Below are 19802 nucleotides of genomic sequence, written 5' to 3'. Positions count from 1 at the left end.
ACAAAACCAGAGTCTGATCCCTGCCTCTGCATCAGGTGCTGACTTACAGAAAACATAAAGGGCAAAGGGTGTGTCAGATGGGGCCATGAGTGTGCAGGCCAAAAGCTCCAAGTGTGAGAAACTCTTCACCATAGGTAACTCAGGCTTCTCAACAAATTTAATCCTAACAGAAAGAAAGGATGAAACAAAACATCTGGAAGTCTAAGAGAAAATGGAGTGTAGTGCTCAGAAGTGTACACTGGGCTGAAGAGGCTGTTAGATAACCCAAGGGGTATAGTGTGGGCCTGCAGGGGTTTATTGGCTGAGGTACACAATGACTTCTGCAGAGAATGTCAAGGTCTGTGTCTTGCTGAGATGGTGATTACAAGACTTTTGCCTTAAATAATTGATTGTATTATACATTAATTATGATTTTCTGTGCCAGTTTTATTTTACAATGCAAAGGATTTGAAAGTGACTGTCTGGAAGACTGGAAACTATGGTTGGAAGACAGAAAGACTGGGGTCCCCACTCACAGGGTCAGGGTCAGACCATAGAGACTAAAACATCTCAGGACCAGAATGAATTAGATCCTAAGGGAATCTCTGGACAATGTCCTGGAAATGGGGACGGCTGAGTACAGACAGGCGGGAGAAGGACCAAAGGGGACAATACACACCGCATCTCATGACTCTAGAGCCAGGGTTCTTTACCCACCCCAGTGTCCTGGATTTTGACACTCCTTCAGGCTCTGAGAGAGAAATTTCCATTAGGATCCCACTGGGGATTGGATGAAGAAGCTCTTGAGACCTGTAGAAACAATGGAAGGTTGCCAGGGGCTTCCCACCCTCCCATTCCAGAGACTCAGGAGACAACCACCCAGTCAGAGGCACCTCTGCCTCCTTCACTCCATGATGTCTCACTCTGGCCAGAGAACCAGGCAATGATCTGCCAGCCAAAGACAAGGAACAGGAGCACTTACCTCATCACCTGACAGGGTCTCCACAGACGCTGGAAAGAAAGAATGAGATCACCAGTGAGGATCAAATGGGATTGGGGGGCAAGCAATAACAAGCAATCATCTCTGCACCTGGGGGGAGGGGTACAATGCCAGAACTCCTCTCTACTTACCCCTAGACTCACCTGGCTTTAGAAAATACTTTCACAGTGCTGCCTGAGCACAGCCAGCCTTTCCTCACTCCGGTCTTTACAGCAAAAAAACGAGAGTTGGAGACGCCACAGGACAGACAGGAAGGTGCTCCTCAGAGGTACATTACCTTTCTAAGCATTGAGGTGGATAACAACCCCCACAAGGAAGACAATTAGCCCAAGCAGGAACGCTGCACCTCCACTCAGTATCTTTCTCCATGAATATTCAGACTGAGCCACTGTGGGAAACAAGATTTAAAGTCAAGGCAATGTTCAATGTTCCCAATACTGGATGAAACTTCTTTTTTTTACTATTATTGCTGTTTTGATTTGCTTTTTGAGACAGGGCTTCTCTGTGTAGCCCTGGCTATCCTAGAATACACTCTGTAGACCAGGCTGGCCTCAAACTCATAGATCCTCCTGCTTTTGCCTCCTGTGTGCTGGGATTAAGGCATGCACCACCACTGCTCAGCTGAACACAATTTCTTAAAACCCCAAAGTCTATACTGGACCATATTACTGCACAGGGAAGAGTTAAGTCTAAAAATGGAGTTGCTTCCCATCCGTCACTGATTCTCTCTCTCTCTCTCTCTCTCTCTCTCTCTCTCTCTCTCTGTGTGTGTGTGTGTGTGTGTGTGTGTGTGTGTGTGTGTGTATGAGAGAGAGAGAGAGAGAGAGAGTGCATGGACCAGAGGTCAGCTTCAGGTCTCATCCTCAGCTCCATCCACCTTTGCTGATGCTGCTGTAGTTGTTTTTGCACTGGGTCCCTCATTGGCCTGGGACTCACTAAGCAGGCTAGGCTGGGAGCCCATGAGCTCCAGAGTCTGCCTGCCCCCACCTCCCTGGTCCTGGGACTACAAGTAGGCACCAGAACTCCTGGGGATCAATCTCAGGATCAATGGAGCTCTGGAAAAGTCTATACTGTTACATCAAGTCAGAGGGTGCAGATTTGACGGTCATTTTAACTGCACCATGCTCAAAAGCATAATGTTAAGAGATGGAAACACCAAATGTCATCAATGTTCAATGATATTTATTAAAAATGTGAAATCTGCAGGGAAAACAATTCTCAGCAGTGAGTCCTCCCCTGTCCAACATGTGGGTCCTGGGGATTGGACTCCGGTTGTCAGGGCTGGCAGCATGCAGTTTACCAACTGAGTCATCTTGGACACATTTTACATTTCTGAACACAACACTCAAGTTGAAAACACACTTGGAATGATATCCATTGAGAGGAAAGAAGAGAAAGAGGCAGTATCAGAAGAGAAAGGTGCGCTGTGACTTAGTTCTGCACACTCGAGAATGCTACAGCAGGCAGGTCACAGGAGAGCTCCACAAATCGGCTCTGAGCTACGGCGCCAAGGATAACAGCTATTGTGCTTGATCTGTGGTCTGCCCACTGCTAATCTCAGCAACCTCCTCCAGGGAGGCCCAGTCTCCTCCGAGAATGACCTGAATGGCCAACCAGACTCCTCTGTCTTGGTCACTGAGTCCAGGTGACCTGCCATCCTCCAGTCCCTCAGCATTTCTCCCGTTCTCCAGTCCCTTGTACAAGTCAAAGAAGAAAAAAATATGTGGGTTTTTCATCCTTTAAAAATCTATGCTGAAACTGTGTAGTGGTGACAAATGCCTTTAATCCTAGCACTTTGGAGGTGGAGGGAGGAGGATCTCTGTGAGTTTGGTGCCAGCCTGATCTACAGAAAGTTCCAGTACAGTCATAGCTGTTACACAGAGAACACTGGTCTAAGAAACAAACAAGCAAGCAAGCAAAAAACAGAACAACTTTATGCTGCCTTATTTTTCATTTGTCAAATAGAAATGATGAACTCATATAATGCTTTTGTTCGCAGAGAAAAATGATGCTCCCTCTCCCAAAGTTTGTTCCTCTTCCGTATTTAGGTGCTCAAACCCTGACATTAAAGGGAAATCTTTTCTTAGCACATCACATCCTGTTTTCTGCTCATAACCCCGCATTTTCATGGTCCAATAATGTTTGTGTTTGCATAGCCTGCCTCCCAGGCTAAAAAACAAATTAAACACAGTAACCTAAGGCCAAAGATAATTAACATATTCAACTTGTCTGACTGCTCTTACACCTCAGAACTGTCAGTACAAAGCTGGACACTTACGTGGGGTTTAATAGAGGACAGAAGAAGTTTTCTCCAGTTCCCCAGATAAACAGAAAGTCAGAACAGCGTGGACTCTTATTTAGGAGACTCAACGGTTCTCAGACTCCAACTTCCATGGTTCTAGGGTCTGATATTGATGCATAAGGAACCCAATAAGGATAAAGGTCTCCTTCCTTCCTACAACCCCTGGCGTCTGTGACTCAGGTACCAGAATCCCTTTCCAGGCAGCTCACTGTTTATGGTGAGGAGGGTGTGAGGGCTTCCTGGTCAGCGGGAGGACAGCTGCTCTTTCAGTCAGAGCCACTCTATTCTGAGACTCCGATCTATGGGGGAGAGGAACCCCCACACCTATTCCAACAAACACACCCAGAAACAAGGAGACTGATGAGCCTCTTTAGAATGGGGCTGTCTTCCACACAACTGAAAGAAAATTACAAACTATAGGTAACTCTCCAGCCTCCCCAAGACTGGGACCATCTTCAGACTGTTAACCAATCAGGATTGGAGACTTTTGCATCATTTGTTGCTAGGCAGAACACTTTGATGAAGTTGCATTGTGAGAGCCAAGAGCTGGTTACCTGGAGGTCAGTGTCCGCGGTTTAAGTCAGAAGGGAAGAAGTCTAAAGAGTGTGAGGTCCTAGAACAAAGCAGGCTGTCTATTGTGCATCCTGTGTCCTCATTACAGGGTCCCCGGACTATTGTAACCTAGAGGTCTCCCTTCCTGTAGGGTGGCTGACATGAACAGATGAACTGAGAAGATGTAGACAGTGTTGTGGATGTGGCTTAAAGGGAGTCAGTGGCGGGCTTATCACAAAACAGGAGACAGATTGTACTATGTCTTGTATGGCAAGCAAGGAGAGGAGGGAGGAGACTGAGACAGGACAGACAGGGAGACAGAATCCTCAAAGGAACAAAACAATGCAAATACATTCATAAGAACAGAGTATAAGGAAGCATTGGGGAGCCAAGTCAGCAAGATATCAGGATGGGATTCTATAGAACACACTGGCTGGCAGACTACTAGTCCATTGGTGCCGTGCCAGCCTGAGCTACAGAGTGAGTCCTGGTCTCAAAATAATCATAATCATAATCATCATCATCAATGATGATTGATAAAAATTTAAATGGTTCTAATACTGTGCTGAAAACCGCATGGGGAGAGGAGTGTAACCTAATCCACCTCTGCCGCCTCAGTCACTTTCTGTGGCTGTGGTGAGCACCAGGGACACAGCCTCTTGAGGAGGAAAGGCCTTATTTCACCCACAGCTTATGGTCCATCACGGAGGGAAATTGGGGGGAACTCAGGGAGGAGTCTGGAGGCAGGAGCTGAGGCAGAGGCAAAGGAGGATCTCTGCTTGCTCACCCTGCTTTCTTATAGAACCCAGGACCACCAGCCCAGAGATGGCCCTACCCACAGTGGACTGGCCTTTCCACATCAATTACCAAGTTAAAAAAAATGTCCTACAGACTTGCTTAGGCCAATCTAATGGGAGCATTTTCTTAATTGAGGTTCCCTCTTCCTAGATGACCTCAGCTGTGTCAAGCTGACAGACAGGCTCTCACTTGTATGTTCATACACACACACACACACAAAAGAAAAAAGAAAAAACTGGCCAGTACACCCAACCAAGTAATTTAATGGTGTGTATATTATGCAAGGAATTTTATCCTATTGATATGTTTGTATACATGCATTTTAGCACCTAAACAAGGCATTGTGGACAATGGCAAATTTTATAAAATATCACCCAGTCACCCACTTGCTCTGTATGGTCCAGAGACTGATCTACAATAGCTGTGCTTTTCATTTCCAAATAAGTGAGTTTAATAAATATATAGAAAGCAAAATAAATAGAATAAATAGCCAGTAGCAGGGAGAAATGGTAGATAATAGCAAAACACCATCCGTCGGGTGCTCAGAACACCCAGCAGAGAGGACTAGCTTTGACAACTGAGAGCAAGTGAAGGGAACACAACAAAAGGTTCCCAATGAAAATCAGCTGGGGAAGTGCATTGAAACAGCCATCGGCATTCCTCTTAGTGGGGAGAGTCCTAGTGGAGTGTCCCTCTGGAGAGCAAACATCAAAGAGCAAGACAGAGATGACATCAACCTGATGCTTACAATTGCTCAGCAGAAACTGAAGAAGCTGAGGCAGTCAGTTGGAAGTTGGATCACAAAAGCCCAGGGTGGAGACTCCTTCCTCTCCCTGTCAGCTCCTCACTTCCCAGCCCCACCGCAGGCACAGCTGTACTATGTGACACACAGGCAATCCTTGTATTGTGTGATAAACAACAGAAACCTCGGCTAGAAATGGCTCGCCTTCCAGCTGTTCTCAAGGAATGAGTCTAGTGCCCTTAGCTATTTGTTGTTTTCCTTTCTCCCTGTGTCAGTTAGGAGGTCAGCCTAACCCAGTGCAGAAATTTTGGAAGAGAAGGGGAAGGAGCCTCCTCACTCCCAAAGTCCACTTTCAAGCAGCATGTGTGAGTTCACCAACGTCACGTGCACTGTATCACTGACAGGCACGTCCATAAGCTAGGATCTCTCATAGCTATAGCTTTCAGTGTAAAAGTAAATTTCTGAAGAGCAGATTAGAGGGCTGCTATTTGGAAAATGTGAGGCAGGAATGTGTACACATACATCACAGCTTTCTGTTGCTGCCATTACCACCATGGTCAAAGGCAACTTGGGTAGGAAAGTGTTATTTGGCTTACAAATCTCCATTGCATTTCCATCTTTGAGGGAAAATAAGGCAGGAATCTGGAGGCAGGAACTGAAGCAGAGGCCATAGAGAAGCACTGCTTACTGGCTTGCTCCGTGGCTTCCTCTGCCTGATTTATATAACGATGAACCACCTGCCCATGGGTAGTGGCACCTCCCACAGTGAGCTGGTCCTCCCACATATGTCATCAATCAATCAAGAAAATACACAAGCTTGCTCAAGGCCAGTTTGGTGACCTTTCATTTTCTCAGTTGAGGTTCCCTCTTCCCAGATGACCCTGACTGTATCAAGTAAACAAAAACCAACCAGGACAGCACATTCACTTAAAGTAGGATAAATCTTTCCAGAATGACAAGCCTGAAACTGAGAACTGGATCTTCTGGGCAGCCAAGAAGTGACAGGGTAAAGCTCTTCTCTTTGTCTTCTGGATTTTCAACTATATTAAAATGTTGTGTATTTATACGTTTTTAAAAGGAGACTAGTGAGAGAATTAGTGTTCACAAGTGTTTGAAGACTTTTGTTCCCATGTCGAAGTCCAACTTGCCCGAGTCAGACCCTGTCAGATTAGTGACAGTTTCTAAACTTGTGTTTTTATTTGCAGGGTTGGGATAGTCACACCTGCCTCATGAGGTTATCTTGAGAATAAAGCGAGAATATGTATGCCAGGCACCAGTGCAGCCATAGCATTCAGGAAGCACCAGGGAATATTTAGTAAACTCATACGAGTCCCCCAGAATGACCCAGTTTTATCTAGAGCCACCAGGTGGCATCAGACTCACACCGGTGCTGGTCCCTAGCTCACCAGAATAAGGAAGGTCTCTACCCCCCCCAACCCTGACTACTCCGCATTCCCTCCTGGGGATCCATGAAGGCTGTGTGACCTCAGGAGGCCACCCACTGTGCAAGACACTGATTACTTGAGACTGGATGCTGTCCCCACAGAGAACAGGACAGAATGGGGAGCTCTCTAGATGTCCCAAATAAACAGACAAAGCTTTCCTGAGAGTGTCCTCTCTCTGTTCATATTACTAAGCCTTCCCTACCTGTCATCTTGTACTAAAAATTCAACTCAGAATGGACCAAAGACTTTGATGTAAGAGTTGGAAATGCAGCCACAGGAGACACTGCAAGAGCCAGGTGTGAGCAGTAACAGGAAAGACTCCAGTAACCTGAGGGTGGGAGTAAAGAATTGAAAAGTGGGGTTGCATTACAGTAAAAAGTTTCTTAAGAATCAAAGAAACAGAACAGGAGAGACAGACAGAAGGGGAGAGAATGTTTGACCGGCTGTCTGCCTGACATGAGTTCAATACCCAGAACATGCAACAATCTCAGAATTTCACACACTAAAAAGCAAGTAACTCAACCAGCAAATGAAGAGACTTTTCAGAAGAACACTTGCTTGTTGTGCTGGGAATCAATCCCAGGACTTTCACGTGCCAGACTAGTGGTACCCCCACCTGCAACCCTGAAAAGACACTGTTCAAAAGAAGAAGTGCATGGAACCCATGAACACATGGGTAAAGATCATGGTGCAGGAGGGTGAAGGGGTTAACCAAATGCATGGAATGTAAGATGGGGAGAGGAAAGGAAGGGCTGGTAGAAACCTGGATGAGGAAAGAGAGGGACTAATTGATGCCGCAGGGCGATTGGTAATGAAAAATCCCCAGACTATCTTAATACAAAATATACAGCTTTAATAAACAGAAGTAAGACTTACAACAGCTTCCACCAGAATCCAAACAATCCGTCCAGGCGCAAGAGCCAGGCGAAAGAGAGCTAGTGGGAGTGTGCTTGCTAGGTTTATAGGCAAGCTTTAGCCTAAGGGCGGCATGCCCCTAAAACAGAATGTGATTGGCTGAACTCCCGTATCATCTCTCCCTTTTTTCTAAAATAAGACAGAACCAAACCAAACACAACTATATGCAATAGAAGCAAATAGTAAATATCAAGTTACAAACAACAAACAATGTTAAGCAAGAAACATATAACAAAAGTTTTACTAAACATTTTATTTCAGGGAGTCTAGATAATGTAGATGGTAACTACAACTATCTAATCTTCAACTTCATCAAAGATCTGAGAAAGAAAATAATTTTACTCAAGCAGCCTGGAAGTACAAGCAGGAAACTTCCAAAATGTGCAACGAATGAAAGAGACAACTGAAAACCTGGGCAATCATCCAAAGTCTCATATGCAATGTTGAGTTAACCAACTTTGGCTAAGGCCTGATGAACTGACATGCCATTTTTCAAAGGCAAGAAACCTTTTAGGACTCTCTCACCCTGTCTTGGCAAGATAAGACAATCCTGCTTTTATCCATTTACAAATATTTTGAAATTCTGTCAGTGTTTGAGGTATGGGCTTTTTCTTTGCCCAAAGGCCAGTTCTGCCAGGAATAAGACAAACTCCAGGTGGAGTGTCTTTGGTGCTCAACGTTCTCTCGGGAGTAGAGCGGTGATGCCAGGAGTGATTGTGTCTCACTACTATAGAACTATGAGTTAGATTAAAGGCCATTTTCCACAGCTCTTCGAAGAGGTTGAAGATTATACTATCTATACTAAGTATGATCTCTATGCACCTAAATAACCTGATTAGCCTAAATATAGATATAATAAACATTTATGATTATTGATTTCTATCTATCTAACTTGAAGACTAAGAGAATGAACAACTGTGCAGTGAGTGAGGACAATGACCTGCAAGTGTAAACAATGTACATAAATATCTTAATCAGAGGTAGGAATGTAAATATATGTATATATATATTAATACAAATAGAGGTAGAAGCATACTCACATATAATTTTCAATATATCAATGTACAAAAATAAACACCAATACAATTTTCTAAAAACAATAACTCACAAATACCAATATATTATTATCCCAATCAATCCCCCCCTTCTTTTTTGATAAACACCCCTGAGCAGATGCCTGCAGCACACTACCAATTAATAATTGATCAATATCTGCATTACCTTGTACTAGAGAACCTGGAAGACCTGTATGGGATCAGATGTGTGTTATATACATAGGGCAAAGCCTATTCCTAATCATGTCTTGTACCTGGATAAACAATGAGGTCAATTCTGTATCATCAGGTATAAATTCAGCAGTTTCAATATGCAAGATAACTCTTTCTGCATATTGTGAGTCAGTAATTATATTAAGAAGTTCTTTAAAATCCCTAAGCACCATAAAAATGGCATATAATTCTGCCTTCTGGACAAAATCATAAGAACTTTTTTCCACTTTACTCAATTCTTCTGATTTGTAACCTGCTTTCCCTGATTTATTAGCATCAGTATAAAATGTATGGGCTCTGGTTATTGGAGCATCACGGAGACTTCAAGGAAGGATCCAAGAAGTCCTCTTTATAAAATTAAGTCTCTTGCTTTTTGGGTAATTGTTATTGATTTTTCCCAAAAAATTAGCACAAGCTCTTTGCCATGGTTCATTGTCTTCCCACAACTTTTTTATCTCATCAGCAGTGAAAGGCACTATAATTTCTGCTGGGTCTATACCTGCTAATTGACGAAGTCTCAATTATCCTTTTATACTCAATTCAGAGACTTTTTCCACATAAGTTTTTAATTTTTTACTTGGTTTGTGTGGCAAAAAGATCCATTCCAAAGTAATATCATCTCTTTGCATCAAGATTCCTGTAGGAGAAATTCTGGAAGGCAATATAGCGAGAATACAACTAAGCTTTGGATTTACCCTGTCCACATGAGCCTCCTGTAATTTTTTTTCAACCATTGTCAGTTCTTTTTCTGCTTCAGCTGTTAGTTCTCTGGGGCTGTTTAAATCTTTATCACCATCCAAGGTTTTGTTTAAATGAATTATTAGATCAGGTGTTATCCCAACAGCCAGTCCTAGACTGAAGATGTCTCCTAATAATCTTTGAAAGTCATTAAGAGTTCGTAACTGGTCTCTCCTGATTTGTGCCTTTTGTGTCTTAATTCTTTGTAAACCTATTTTATAACCTAAATAATTAACAGAATCTCCCCTCTGTATTTCTTCAGGAGCAATTTGCAATCCACATTTAGGTAACACTATTTTTATTTCTTCAAACAACCTTTCTAAGGTATCTTTGTTTTGATCAGAGATCGGGATATCATCCATATAGTGGAATATTATGGACTTAGGAAATTGTTTGCGTATAATTTTTAATGGTTGACTTACAAAATATTGGCACAGGGTGGGAGAGTTTAACATTCCCTGTGGGAGGACAGTCCACTAGCACCTTCTTGCAGGCTGAGAGTTATTATAAGTAGGCACTGTGAAGGCAAACTTTTCTCTATCTTTTTCTTGTAAAGGTATAGTGAAGAAACAATCTTTCAGATCAATGACAATAAGAGGCCATCCCTTTGGTAACAGGGAGGGCAGAGGAATTCCAGATTGCAGAGTGCCCATTGGTCGAATAACCTTGTTGATAGCTCTAAGATCTGTCACCATTTTCCATCTACCAGATTTTTTCTTAACAACAAATACAGGAGAATTCCAAGGGCTGGTAGATTCTTCTATATGTCCAGCATCTAATTGCTCTTGTACCAGCTGTTCTAAAACCTGTAACTTTTCCTCAGCTAAAGGCCATTGTTTAGTCCATATTGGTTTCTCAGTCAACCATTTTAGAGGCACGGCTGTTGGTACCTCTGAAGGGCCATCAACTGTGTTGTGTTCTTGTATAGTTCTAATGGCCAGTTTCCACCATCTGTAATATCTTGGCATATTTTCCTCAGGAATATAGGCTCTAGAAGCAGCAGGAATGTTAATTTGGGTATTCCATTGCTGCAATAGGTCACGGCCCCATAAATTCACTGCAATATTGGCTACATATGGCCTTAGTTTTCCTATTTGTCTATCTGGACCTATACAATTGACCCATCTCGTGCTTTGTCTTACTTGAGATAGAGTTCCAATTCCTAGGAACTGAATATCTACCTCCTGAAGAGGCCAATGCAGATGCCAAGATTCTGGAACAATGATACTTACATCCGCACCTGTGTCCAGTAAGCCAGTAATAAATTTGCCATTTACACACACTCTTAGCTTTGGTCTTTGTTCATTTATAGAAGTCTGCCAGAATATGAGTTTACTTTGTCCTCTTAGATTTTTTGATTCATTCACCACATTTAACTCATCCTTCAGGCAGTTATTGCTTTTAACAGCAGACATGGGGCATTCTAATTTCCCTGAAGAGGCATGTTCTCTGCAGTGATCAGAAATGACTGGACCACATTTGCCATGGGGGCCTGCTCGAGGCCCCTCATTGCGTTTCCCAATGGCAACGAGTTGCCCTGTTTATCTCTTGTTGACCTACACTCATTCATCCAATGCCTGCCCTTTCCACATCTCCTACATAAACCTGAAGGCTGAGTCCTCCTATTCCTATTATTCCTAGAAGAGGCATTATTCCTGGAATTCCATTGTCTGCAGTCCCTTTTCATGTGTCCCATTTTGCCACAATGAAAGCATTTTGTAATCTGATGTCTCCTTTTACCTTTGGAAATTGCTTCTTGCTCCCATGTTTCATTGCCATAACTAAATGCATCAACATTCATTGTATGTAATACCTATTCATCCAAAGGTGCTGATCTGATCTTTAAAGGCCCCAGGATCCTTTTGCATTCTATGTTGGCATTCTCATAAGCCAAAAACTCAATTACTATATTTCTTGCTTCTGGATCAGGTATCCCTATTTGTACAGCCTTAGTTAGTCTTTGTAAAAAATCACTAAAGGGTTCTCTCTGACCCTGTTTTACCCTGATATATGATTCTACTCTCTGACCTGAGTCTTGAACCCTGTCCCAGGCCCTTAGAGCTGCTGTGGCACATATGGATAAAATGTTTTCATCATAAAGAGCTTGTTCCTGAGGATCAGAGTAAAGTCCTCCACCTAGAATTTGATCTAGAGAAACCTCAATTCCTTTCGCTGATTCTTGTTGTTGTAAACATCTGGCCTCTTGCTTGAATAGGCATTTGAAATGCCATAAAGGTCCGTTCTCAAGGACAGCTGACGTGAGCTGGTTCCAATCTTGAGAGGAAGCCCTGCTGCTGAGAGCCCAGGATTTTAACATCTCTCTAACAAAGGATGAATGTAGTCCATAATTCACAATTGTTTGTTTAAATTCTTTCAGATAATTCATACATATAGGCTCCCGTGTATGTTCTTTAATGACCTTAGGGTTTCTGGAGCCAGTTATCTTTTCTGATGTTATTACTGGAAAGGCAGGTATAACTCTGTGTAGACTCAGAGTTTTCAGAGGTAAATGTTGCCTTTCTACCTTTTGCTCCTGTTCATCAGAGTCTATGATTTCCTCAATCTTATTAAATTTGCTCACCATTGCCTTCTGTAAATCCTGAATCTCCTGTCCAGTATTATGCTTCAAAGCCTTCATTAACGATTCTAAGGCATGGAGCTTGTCCGTCAGAGACACCATTTCCTCCCTGGACACTATCGCCTTCATTGATAATTCTAAGATGTGGAGCTTGTCCCTTAGAGATACGATATCCTCCTTGGACATAATCCTCATGGCATGTACTGTGCCTTCTTGTATGGAAATCCTGTCAATCTATCATACCCTTTTGATAAAGTCCAATTTTCACATTCAATGGTTTTAATCCTCTCAGCTAATGTTTTAGCACTTACAGTCATGGACTGGAGGTTACAAGTCATTTTGGTTGTCCCCTCCTTGAGAGCTCCAAACTCTGATCTAGTCTCTTCCTTGAAAACTCCAAACTCTTTTTTGAGGAGGTTGGTGTCAGACTGATTGTCCTCAAGGTTTTAATCTCTGCCTCAGCATTGCTGATTCAATCTGGAAGGACTGCATCGTCCTTATAAAATATCCAAATACCAGAAAAGCAACAAGTCCCAGAAATAACCAAGTAAGAGGAATATCAGAAACCTCATGGAGGATATCCTCCATGGCGCAATTAAAAAAGCCATTGAACTTTTGGATAGTAATATTTTCTGACATTTTCAATCAAAAGAAATTGTATTTATTTATTTGTTTTCAACTGAAAAGAAAAATCTTACCTGTAATGACCCTTGCCTGTCAGTAAGTGGCAGGGGCGTACCTGAATCCATGTGGCAATGGCGCCGACCCAGAAAGATTCTGAAATATATATACACTCAAATCCAGAGGTTACTTTCAGGCTAGCAGCGCAAGCCAAACTCAGCCGGGGTTGCAGGAAATATACTGCCCAAATGGAGGTAGAGCTGCCACATGCCCAAGTTCCGCGGCATTTGCAGAAGCCAGAAAGTCCCCTCCCCAATTCTATTGAATGGAGCTGGGATCCAGTGCAAGCTTTAGCTAGGAACTGGCTAGTCAGGGTAAAGGCCATGGGGCTGCCAACAGACCCCAGGTGCACGCTCAGGCTGCTAGGCCTGCGCCACGAGGGCAGAAAAAGGGCCCATGTTCAGGCGCCAGATGATGCCACAGGGCAATTGGTAATGAAAAATCCCCCAGACTATCTTAATACAAAATATACAGCTTTTATAAACAGAAGTAAGACTTACAACAACTTACACCAGAATCCAAATGATCCGTCCAGGCACTTGCTAAGTTTATAGACAAGCTTTAGCCTAAGGGCAGCACGCCCCTAAAACAGAATGTGATTGGCTGAACTCCCCTATCAACTAATGAACCAAAACTAAGCATGTTTGAATATGCCACAGGGAAACCTGTGCCTTCAACTGCTAACTTTAAGGTTTTTCTTTAAGGTTGAGATTTTTAGCCCTCAGGGAAATGATGACTAAAACTACATTGAGGACAATCAAGATGGCTCAGGGAGTAAAGGCACTTACTGCCATTCACAATGACCTGAGTTCAGTTGCAGAACCCACATGCTGGAAAGACAGACCCACAAGCTGGAAAGACGACAGACCCACATACTGGAGAGACAGACCCACATGATGGAAAGACAGACCCACATGGTGGAAAGACAGACCCACCTCCATGAAACTGTCCTCTGGCCTCCACACATGTGCTATGGTGGGAGAGCACATCCACACATAAATAATAATTCTTACTAAATATAATATAATAAAAACTTTTAGCTACTTTGAGTCCATATCACCTTAGTCTTACCACCAAGAAAAATATAGGAAGGGCTGGACAGGTGGCTCAGCAGTTAACAGCACTTCCTGCTCTTACGGAGAACCAGGGTTTGCTTCCCAGCACCCACGTGGCAGCTCACAATTATCTGTTACCCTAGTTCCAGAGGATCTGATGCCTTCTTCTGGCCTCCTTTGGCACCAGGCACACACATTGTACACAGACATACACGTGAAAAAATTAACAGATTTTTTTCTTTTTTTTTAAATTTTTTTTATTATTATTATTGAAAATTTTCACCTCCTCCCCTCCTCTCATTTCTCTCCCCCTCTCTCTATTCTCCCTCCCCTCCCTCTCCAGTCCAAAGAGCAGTCAGAGTTCCCTGCCCTGTGGGAAGTCCAAGGTCCTCCCCCTCCATTCAGTTCTAGGAAGGTGAGCATCCAAACAGACTAGGTTCTCACAAAGTCAGTACATGCAGTAGAAACAAAACCCAGTGCCATTGTCCTTGGCTTCTCAGTCAGCCCTCATTGTCAGCCACGTTCAGAGTGTCTGGTTTGATCACATGCTCCACCAGTCCCAGTCCAGCTGGCCTTGGTGAGTTCCCAATAGATCAGTCCCACCGTCTCAGTGGGTGAACGCACCCCTCACAGTTTGAGTTCCTTGCTCATGTTCTCTCTCCTTCTGCTCCTCATAAGGACCTTGGGAGCTCAGTCCAGTGCTCCAATGTGGGTCTCTGTCTCTATCTCCATCCTTTGCCAGATGAGGGTTCTATGGTGATATGCAAGATATTGATCAGTGTGGCTATATATAAATTGAGAGCTTGGAGGTGGGGGTGGGGTGGGGGTAAGGGGAGATGGGGAGAGAGAAGTGAGAAAGGGAGGATGGGGAGAGCTTGGGGGAATGGGAAGGTTGGGATGGAGGAAGAGTGGATATGGGAGCAGGGAAGTAAAGATCTTAATTAAGGGAGCCTTTTTAGGGTTGGCAAGAGATTGGACTCTAGAAGGGTTCCCAGGTGTCCAAGGAGATGTCCCCAGCTTGTTCCTTGAGCAACTGAGGAGAGAGCACCTGAACTGGCCCTATCTTAACAGATTTTTTTTTTACAGAAAGAAAAAGAAAAGTGCAGCACTAGGAAGGCAAGGGCATTGGCAAGGGCTCACTGTGAGTTCAAGGCCCAGCTACATGGTGCGACTCTGTCTCAAAGAAACAGAAAGAAAAAGGGAAAGAAAATGTTAAATACACTAAAGAGGAATGTAACTTAGTTTAGATTCACTGTAAGAATCAACATGGAGGCTAATCAAAAAGTAAAAATTAAAACCACCACATGGTCCAGCTGTACCATACTTAGGTACATGCCTGGAGGAAGCAAAGACAGACTCTTGCATCCCCAAACTTAGTGCAACACAATAGGTTGTGGAACTGCCTACACACCCATAGGTAGGTGGTGGAACAGTCTACATGCTCACAGGTAGGTTGTAGAACAGCATACACACCCACAAGTAGTTGTGGAACAGCCTGCAAGTTCATAGGTAGGTTGCGGAATAGCCCACACACACAAAGTTAGGTTGTGGAAGAGCCTACATGTTCATAGGGAGGCTGTAATACAGTCTACACTCCCATAGGTAGGTTGTGGAACAGCATACACACTCATTGATAGGCTGTGGAATAGACTATACACCCATGCCCATAGGTAGGTTTTGGAACATCCCACACACTCAAAGGTGTTGGGTCCCTAGAGGACAGGCCTTTGCACCCCCCACTTGATCTGTTTTGCACTCTTGCACTTGGTTGAAAATAGGAACAAAAACAGGAACAACCTGTTGTTTTCAGCAATGTTTCTAAGGATGTTTACCCCTAAGCCATTGAGTTACAGTGATGAGCTTCCTGCTTTTGCTGTCTTGGCCTCCCCTGCTGAGGGCTATATATACTTTGTGAGAAAGTGGAATAAAGGCTTGTCTGCAGAACCTGAAATTGTGTTGTGTGTTAATCCCGACGTCCCTCGCTCAGAAGAACAACAGTTGCCGTGCTGGTGCGGCACAAAGGCTGATTGTAAAACAGCCTACACACCCAATGATAGATTGTATAACAGCCTACACACCAATAGTCCAGTGGTGAAGTAGCATTCAGACCCATAGGTTGGTTGTAAAACAGCTTACATGCCCAATGATAGGTTGTGGAACAGCCTACATACCATAGAAAAGTTCTAGAATACCCAAAAACCCATAGGTATGTGGTGGAACAGTCTCCATACCCATAGGTAGGTTGTGGAACAATCTACATGCCCATAGATAGGTTGAAATAAGCCTCCACACCCATAAGTAGGTTGTGGAACAGACTACACACTCATAGTTAGGTAGTGGGATGGCATACAAGCACATTGAGAGTGTCTGGCACACCAGACACACCCATTGGTAGAGTGCAGAAAAGCCTACATGACCATAGGTAGGTTGTTGAATAGTCAACACATCCATGGGTAGTTGTGGAACAACATACTCATCCATAGGTACACGGTTGAAAAACATACATAGCCATAGATAGGTTGTGGAACAGCCTAGATGCTGATAGGTAGTTGTAGAAAAGCCTACTCACTCATAGGCAGGTTGTGGAACACCCTACACATGCATAGGTAGGTTGTGGGACAGCCTATATGCTCATAAGTACATAGTGGAACAGCCTACCTACCCATAGGTAAGTTGTAAACAGCCTATAATTCCATATGTAGGTGGTGAAAGAGGCCTGATGCTCATTGATAGGTTGTGAAATAGCCTACACACCCATAGGTAGGTGGTGGAACAGCCTACACACTGGTTGATAGGTTGAGGAACAGCCTACAATTTTATAGGTTGGTTGTGAGAGCCTACATACCCATAGGCAGGTAGTGGAATAGCCTACACTATTGCTACATATAGTCTCCATCCTGCAGGTCCCCTTGGATCAACTTTTCTCTTCCCACCTGTTCCCAAAGCCACTTATGGAGTGCCACTCTGGGGCTTAATATTAATTGTATAGTCTTTGGCCTATTAGTTCAGGATTCATATTAACTAACTCTTCCATCTTAAATTAACCCATTTCTATTATTTTATATTCTACCACAAGGCTCATGATCTGTTACCTCATATCTTGTTTCTTGGGCAGCTACATGGTAGCTCCTAGACTCCATCTACTCTCTCTCTCTCTCTCTCTCTCTCTCTCTCTCTCTCTCTCTCTCTCCACATTATATATATGGTGTGTGTGTGTGTGTGTGTGTGTGTGTGTGTGTGTGTGTGTGTGTATACATATAAACATATATATGCTTGGATTTCCCACCTGGCTTTACTCTATCAAGTCATTTGGCTGGAACAGCTTTATTCATCAACCAATGAAAGCAACACATATACAGAAGGACCTCCCATATCATTTACACTTTTCTGTCTAATTACAAAGGAAAGTTTTAACTTTAAAACTAGTAAAATTATATATACAAATGGTTATCAATCAAGAATTATATTTATAATATTTAGTCCATTTATATTTGACAAATTGGGAAAATACTCTTATCATCTATGCTATTTTTGTGAGTCTATAATTTTATATCTAATTTACTTTTTATTATAACTAAGGAAAACTATAATTATAACTATTTACCTTCAGCTCTGTCAAAGACAATATAAGGGTATAGAATTACCTAAGTAAACAGGAAATGTATTGTGAGTAACTTCCAAAGTTCTAAAAATAACAGAGACATCTTGCTGCCTGGACAGTCACGCAAAATTCTTTTGTATCATTGGGGCATCCATCTTCACCCTATAGGACCATAATACCTGGCAGACATTTCAGTGAAGCAGGAAATTTGGAGATCTGTTCTGCCTTGCAATGTCAAAGTTCATCATTTGCTTTCCTCTGCATCCTACAGAATATCTAGCAGTTCCTTCTGTGAATCAGGAACCCTGAAAGACTGTCCCATCTTTTAGAAAGTTCAGCAGTCATTTTTCTGTGGGTCCTGAATGTCCATTTCATACAGCATTCCATCAAACAGTCCAGGCAAAAGCAATTTCTTGCCCAAATGACTAGTCTTGTAGTATTGAGGGCAAAATTCCATAACAAGTTCCTTTGATGCTCATCAACCTCTCTGAAGTAATTGGTGCTGACAGAAGCAGACACATCTCTCTATCTAGAAAAGTCTAAGTTCTTAAAATATTTTAAATGTCATATTCCGTAGGTCTTTGAAATGTTGAAGATTATCTCCATATATCTAGAAAACCAAACTAATGTAATTAAAAGTTTGATTGTTATAGATAACTATCTATTTATCTGTATTTCTTAACTACATATTACATTTTTGAATGAGCTGCACAAACACAATACCTTAAAGAATAACAGAAACGCAAATACACAGGGTAACAAAATCAATCTTAAATTTGTATAAATAAATCAAGATTCATATCAATGCAAAGTACTTCTCTCTGCATCATATCCCCATTATTATTTTTAGAAATTGACTGTGACCATTAATCATTCATAACCAATCATTTTAAAATGAAAATAAACATTTATAAACAATCATTTTGGGAATTTGGACATAGTTTTCTCCAAACTGCTTCCTACTATTTATTGGGCAAAGTATTTTAGGGTTCATGGAGACTTTTTGGGTGGTCTTGTTCCATAAAACCATATTAGCCTGGGAGAAATACACAAGTTCCAAAAGTCAAGAAATCTTTAAAATATGTATGTTGGTTTAGTTTAGCAACCCATGCAATGAAACATCTCTCTGTGGTTAGCTCATTCACAGTCAAAAAATTCAAAGAAAACACAATAATATATATTTAATCCAGACTCTTTGTATATTTTCAATATTTACATGACTTAATTTTTGCTCTATTAATTTTTAATATTTACTTTATTATCTTTACTCTTTTAACCTATGATTGTCTGTATTCCTTCTTCTCTTTCTTCTAAGCCCATGTACATTTATCCAACACTGTGACCCACACAGAGGTCTATTTTGTCAGAATCTGTCTTATTGTTTATTGGTAATCATTTTCTGATCAGGAGCACTTCTTAAAATGCTAAGTGGCATGGCCAGGACTAACACTGCAGTTTTGCAAGTTGGTTCTGCCTAGTCCAACATGGCAGAGGTACGTTCACCTTCCAGCTCTGTGAGCCAAGCTCACTACCCCAGTTCCAGGGACACAGAGGGTCTATGTCACCATTAAGCTACTTGTCGCACTCTGCTCACAAATCCCATTTAACTGCTCCATAACAGGACCTCTCAAAAGAGTCAGAGCCATTCACACCACCAGCATGAACCAGGAAGTCATCATTTAACAAAGCTCCACCTCTGCTTGTCACCAGCAAACAGAGCCTATCTGAAAAAATGTGGCTACCAATAACCTTCGATTTAATCCCATTTTGTGGGTCTAGAAGCCCTTTATTAAGTTTTCTTAGACTTCATGTGAATGTACGTTACCCCACATTGCTTGCCATATATTGCTACATATATTCTCCATAGTGTTGGTCCCTCTAAACCAGGTTTTCTCCTTCCACCTTCCTGAATCCCTTATGAAATAACCACTCTGAGGCTTAATATTAATTACATACTCTTTGACCTATTAGCTCAGACTTCTTATTAACTAACTCTTACATTTTTAAACTAACACATTTCTATTATTTTATATTTTACCCTAAGGCTCGTGGTTTGTTACTTCATATCTTGCTTCTTGGATGGCTTCATGGAGTCTCCTAGACTCTGCCTACTCTTTCCATACTTCTCTATTTGGATTTCCCCCCTTT

General features: G+C 42.4%; 1 protein-coding gene across 1 annotated transcript in view; it reads right to left on the bottom strand.

Moving 5' to 3' along the window:
* Positions 1 to 1245: 1245 nt before the first annotated feature.
* Positions 1246 to 19802, bottom strand: part of LOC146890884 (HLA class II histocompatibility antigen, DO beta chain-like) — a 295550-nt gene continuing 276993 nt past the window's right edge. The window contains exon 4 of the mRNA XM_087898440.1: positions 1246 to 1367. Coding sequence (XP_087754566.1) covers positions 1261 to 1367 — 107 coding nt within the window. The 3' untranslated portion in view covers positions 1246 to 1260. The remainder of the gene's footprint in view (positions 1368 to 19802) is intronic.

Source organism: Myodes glareolus, chromosome 18, assembly GCF_982192425.1.
Source record: "Myodes glareolus chromosome 18, mMyoGla1.1, whole genome shotgun sequence".
Taxonomy (NCBI): domain Eukaryota; kingdom Metazoa; phylum Chordata; class Mammalia; order Rodentia; family Cricetidae; genus Myodes; species Myodes glareolus.
The sequence above is the reverse complement of the archived record's forward strand: the minus strand, read 5'-3'. Positions and strand labels throughout refer to the sequence as shown.